Source organism: Pelobates fuscus, chromosome 3, assembly GCF_036172605.1.
Source record: "Pelobates fuscus isolate aPelFus1 chromosome 3, aPelFus1.pri, whole genome shotgun sequence".
Lineage (NCBI taxonomy): Eukaryota > Metazoa > Chordata > Amphibia > Anura > Pelobatidae > Pelobates > Pelobates fuscus.
The window spans coordinates 321,486,547-321,492,546 of record NC_086319.1 but is presented as its reverse complement, the minus strand read 5'-3'; the positions used below and the strand labels follow the sequence as shown (position 1 = coordinate 321,492,546).

The 6,000-nt window shown below is 37.9% G+C and overlaps 1 protein-coding gene across 2 annotated transcripts in view; it reads right to left on the bottom strand.

Annotated features, from left to right (window-relative positions):
- Positions 1–6,000, bottom strand: part of SERINC4 (serine incorporator 4) — a 55,541-nt gene that overhangs the window by 22,822 nt on the left and 26,719 nt on the right. For both annotated transcript variants that reach the window (XM_063448937.1, XM_063448938.1), the window contains exons 9-10: positions 5,664–5,736; positions 3,010–3,055 (exon numbers count right to left, since the gene is read on the bottom strand). In XM_063448937.1, the coding sequence (XP_063305007.1) occupies positions 3,010–3,055; positions 5,664–5,736 (119 nt within the window). The remainder of the gene's footprint in view (positions 1–3,009; positions 3,056–5,663; positions 5,737–6,000) is intronic.

Genomic DNA, 6,000 nt, shown 5'->3' with positions numbered 1-6,000 from the left:
TAACTGACTAACATAGAAATCAGTGCAATACTTATTATGCGTGCGGAATCAGGCCGTTATTTACTCCCTTCTGCGGTCTTGGGTTCGCTGCCATTCTGGTCTCAGCTTTCCAGGAGAGACCCTGGTTAGTGATGTGGTGCCAGTTGATATATTCCACTGCTGGAGTAGTTGAGAGCCTTCTTCCAACAAATTTATCATGGGGAGTGTCCCGTTCATTGTCACCAGCAGGCGGATAGGGAGTCCCCAGCGGTAAGCCACCCGATGTTTTCTCAGAATTTCAGTGATCATTTGATAGGTTCTCCTGGTCCAGAGAGTGGTGGCTGAGAGGTCAGCATATATTTTAATTTGGAAATATTCCAGCTGAAGGTCGCGTTTTGTGCAGCTATTCTTCATGAGAAGTTCTTTCAAATAAAAGTAATGTGCCCAGAAAAGGACGTCCCAAGTGTTGGGGTCTCTGGAGTCGATGGAGCCTGTCCAGCAACAAGAGATCAGCTGGAAGCTCAGGGACCTGTTGCCTGAACAGGCCCGTGACATACATGTACATGTCTGGTTGTTTGACGGATTCGGGTACGCCGAGCAGGCCGACGTTGTTCCATCTGGACCTATCTTCTATGTGCCTTCTGAACTTTAAGGGAATATGTAAAGTGAATAAAAACTGGAGAGGAGGAGATCACACCAAACAACTGGGCATAGCTGAGATGAAATGGATATATCAATTAGATACGTTGCAGCCCAAGGGATTAAATGCTGAGTTTGAGCTATGCCACTTTTTGGGATGAATTTCCCCTTTAAAGTTCAAAGTTTTTCCTCTCTCTTTTTTTTTTTATTATTGTTTGTCCCTTTATTAAATCAATATGTGGTCTATTCTTACGAACCACTTAAGAAAGGGCCTTAAGAAGAATGTTTGAAGATTCCTTTTTGCTATGTATTGCCAATATAATCTGTAATCTAGAATCTGAAATAAATTGATACCTACTAGTGTCAGTATAAATACGAACATTAGGAGGTTTAGATTACCAGAATTTTGCACATCACTTACATATATTTAAGTTGCATTATAGCGACTTTTTATTCAAAATAACATAGTAGCAGAAATGAGGGGTCCTTATTTCAATATAAGCATTATTTACTATGTATTTCTTTTTCTTTACTTAACAAGATTAAATAGCAGGTACATTTAAACCTGCTGAGGCAGACGTTACTATAGCAACGAAAGTAAATAAAGAAACAATAATTCAATGTGCCGATTAATACTAATACTAACATTTTCAATATCTGATTATATAGAAATATGCATCTTTTGATGTAATTTAAATTCTGCTCAAATTTATTTTCTGTTCGTTATCTAATAAAATGAGAACTTAAGTTACATTTAAGCCTATTTAGGCAAACGTTAGTATGGTAACGGTAGCAAATAAATAACAGCAATTCATTGCTTTGATCATAAATTAATAGTAACATTTTCGATCTATGAAATTTTGCTGCTATCTAACTATTTGGTTACATAGTAACTATTTCTGCAACATTTATTTTTTGTTTTAAATATAAGCTGCTTTGTATATTTCGTTTTTGTCTTTTGCCTAAGAAGACAAAACGACAGTTACATTTAAATCTGCTTAGGCGGGCATTACTATAGTAACGTAAGGCAACAAAGTGTAATAATGTTATATGCCGGTTAAAATAAGTAACAATATTTACAAGTTATTATGTTCTGATACATTCTGACCACTTGGTCATATGAAAGTTAATTTATTTTTAAATTCTGTTTCTGTTATAAATTTGCCGTGATTAAATCCGTACCGGCAAACTGCTATATAAACGAACACACTGAGACAGACCTCATCCATTCAGAAAGCCGCAGGAGCGGAGAAATGCGTCTGGAGAGGTCTGACTCCCAACATCACAAGCCATCACTTGGACTACAAAAGGACTTTTATTCGATATATTTTTTTCAGCACCACATATTTTTGCTGACTCGGGACGCCGAGCATTTGAATAAGGTCTGAACTTTTTTCATGGCTTTCACTTAATTATTCAAACAGACATATTTTATGCATAAGTTATTGCTTTCTTTTATATTTTGTCTGCATTTTATAATAAATAGTTTTTTACTTAACTTTGAGTGTACAAGTAAGGTCAGTTTTATTGATCTATTAGGAGAGAAGGGGTAATCTATTTATGTATTTGCATTATATTTTATAGGTTGTTAGGTTTCCTATTTTGTTAACCCCTCTCACATTTATCTAATCAGCGCTCCACTACACATATTTTTCTGTATCTTCTATGTCGGCTAGCTTCATTTCATAGGAGTCTAAGTGCTGTTCCATGAGCTGCATGTTATCTGCAGTGGCGTTATGTGCTTCGGCATATTCACTGAACTTCTTCTCCATGTGTGAGATCCTGGTCCCCAAGTCATGTAGGTCTTTACGTAAAGTGTCCATCCCAGACTGCCAAGAGGCAATAAGTTTAGTGGACAACACGTCCAATGCATTTTGCAGGAAAGCTTTAGTGATAGACTCCGTAGCTACAGTGGAGACCAGCTCCAGAGGTGCACCTTCTTCATGTAGGCCACCGGCGCCATCATGGATCTCAGCTGCAGCATGTGTTTTCACTTTTTTGGTGAAAAAACAGCGGTTTGTCTGGTTTGTCTTGTCGCTTTGTTTTGCTCTGCGACTGTTGTCGCTTTGTTTTGTTCTGCAACATGGTAGGTGTCGGTATGTTGGGATCGAGATTAGCCAGTAGATATATTGGAATCTGTGATGCTGAGCTCTCAGTCAGGCATCCGACTTGCACGGCTTCCGGTCAAGCCCCCCCAATAAGCCTGATTTTTAATGGGAGTTGAATAATTTTGATTGCAACTGTATATACGCACACACATGCATCACGCATGCATACATACATACAGATTTATTTATGCTAATCATTCTTATCTATATCCCTTCTAGAATAAGCAGTGCATTAAAAAATTGCAATTTTAATTTTATTGTTCTGCACACATAAACATCTCACCTCCATCTTCATCCTCTTCTGGACAACAGAAACAGCAAGATGCTTTCTGCAAATGGAATTGATTCATTATGAATGATTTTTCAGTAACCAACAAGAGACATCAAATATGCATTTGGCCTATTTTTGAAGAATTATTGGTGAAGAACCCCATAACTGTGCTCACAACCAAATTTTGCCCTAGTATTTAAGCTGACAAAAAACATAACAAGATCATGTTAGAAGAGAGCTGAATACAGGCTAATTTGTAAAAGCAAATTCTGCAAATAAATTCAATATAATAATAATATTTAGTTAATGACCGAATGTATGCAAAAAGAAAAAAAACCTGAATTGTCTAAATTGGAGCCTAATAGCTCAGGAAAAAATCCTAAACTATTCCTGAAATAAATGTATCACTAAATATGCTTAATAGACAAAAAGAAAAATATATATTAAAAAAACAGGGTCAGTTCCTCCTAAAATCATGAATGCTTGAGGAGAGCTTCCCCTCTGTAGTGGAAGGAAGATTTACACAAGTTGCACCTTTAGTCTTCCTTGCACAATATGCAGCAGATTTGAAATGGCCAGTTACAAAAATCACGCAGAAGCCTAGGACCCAAAATTAAAGAGACATCCCAAACACCATAACTACTACAACTTATAGCAGTGGTTGTGGTTTTATCAAATTGTTTTCACTGGACTTGTAAAAAAACAAAAACCCTGCATATTCCTGGTTCTCTCTACTCTGACAGGGGAGCAATTACAATGTGTCTTTATTCATCCAAAATGTTTAGACAGGCAAGCAAGAGTCAGCAACTCCAACTTGCCATTAACCATTTTGGTGTTGTCCATCTGATACTGGCTCCCAAAGTTTATTTGTTCAGGAGTTCAAGTGGGTGAGCCTCAAGGGGTACTGGACTAAAATCTTTTAAGTCTACCCCTAAATTCCGGGGCAATTCCTCTAAAATGCAAGTGTTGATAAACAGGTGTGTTGTTACAATTCTCTTCCTTATATTTTTTAGCCCTGAGTTTAGAATAAAGCACATTTCTGTGGTTAACATTTCTCTGTGGTGTCCTTTTTTGACACAATGATTAGTATATTGTGAATTTCCAAGAATCTCTCAAATAATAGATATTAAGGCAAACCTGTTATGGCAAGTTTACCTTATGAGATAACAGCTCCTAAAGCAACACATATCTAATTTATTGAGTGATACATTACATTTTTAATAGCTTTACAAGTTGTTACAAACTTACATCCTCACCAGTGTACCACTACGGCCATGACTGGAGATACAAGGTTTTTATAAATAGTGATTTAAGAAAATCTATAAATTTCCAAGCAATTCTGCTATCACAAAATGTATTTGTGTAACGTCACTTAAAGGGACACTCCACTGCCCAAATAGAAAATAAATAAAACTAACTGTTTAGCAGATATACCTCAAATGGAAACTTGCATGCATTTAATTGTGTATTTTTATTTAATTATGTTTTTTTTTCATTAGGGATACATCTTAAATCAGCTTGCAAAAACTGCAGTTCCCTCTGCTGCCTTTGCAAGCCCTCCTCTTTGAGACCCGTCCAGACTTTCTATGGCTGTCTATGGCTGTCCAAGCACAGACTTCCCAATACGGCTCAATGAGAAGTCTTTGTAAGTCAGGTTCTCTGCACAATTGCTGCCTCTTGAGGCCATTGAGGCATTGAGCTAACAAAACCAGGAAGTAACATTGCCTGTTTTCTGCTTGAACACCAAGGGGGTGTAACCGGGTTAAAGGATCACTATAGTGTCAGGAAAACAAATCGGTTTCCCTGACACTACAGTACCCTGAGGGTGCCCCCACCCTCAGGGTCCCCCTCCCATGGTGCTGAAGGGGTTAAAACACCTTCAGTTACTCACCTTCTTCCACCGCCGGGCTCCCTTACCTCTCCTCCCCTGCCGATGTCAGCTCCCCCGTCTGACGTCAGCAGAGCGGAATGCGCATGCGCGGCAGTCAATGCTTTTTCAATGCTTTCCTATGGACGCTCTGCGTGATGGAGGAATAATATGCCTCCAACTTCGCAGATGCGCCTCTAGTGGCTGTCCGGAAGACAGCCACTAGAGGCTGGCTTAACCCCAAATGTAAACATAGCAGTTTCTCTGAAACTGCTATGTTTACAGCAGGCAGACCACTCATTGAGCTGAAGTGGTCTGGGTGACTATCGTGTCCCTTTAACTTATAAAAGTGTCAATTTCTATTGAAATCTGCACTTTTTGCAAAATGAAAAAAGAGAACCCACTCGTCACACATAAAGCTTTTCAGTAACCTAAAGATGTTTAGGGATGTGGAGTGACCTAAAGTTATACCCACCGAAAAAACGTCACTCTCCTAAAGCACTTAGCTTTCTTAAATGGTGGGCTTCTGTGGCTTATTTTATAAAAGTGCTGATCTCAAGACGAGAGCAGATTAGGTTGCATTGAGGAGACTGTCTCAGCAATGGAAAAGGGAGGAGTCTATTATTTTTCCTTAAACAAGGGGGCCCTAAATCTAAAACAAAAAGGAACACCTCAAAATTAAGTATATTTTTAACATTGGAGTGTCCCTTTAAGATTGTGTGTGGAACATTTTAAAGTAGATAAAATAAAGCAGTCATACAGCATATTTTGACAGAATAAAATGTGACAGTCTTCTGACCTGGAACTCATAGGTGTACACTTTAATCATCCACATTGGGCCAAACATCTCTGCAAGATAGGATGCTTCGTTACTGCAAAAAAAAAAAAAATAATAATAATAATAATAATGCTTAGCAATTAACATTAAACCTGTAAGACAGCATCTTTTGTCTTTAAGTACACTTGGCATGCCAAATAAGACTTGGTGTCACAGTATAAATGTTATCTATGCATTGTGCATGGGTAATGTACATTTATTTAAAATAAATAAAAATTATTCTGCAGTTTCGCTGCTCCCATGTATTAAAGACTTAGTTAAATGGAGAGGTTTTATCTTAATAGAAGGAGCACCACCT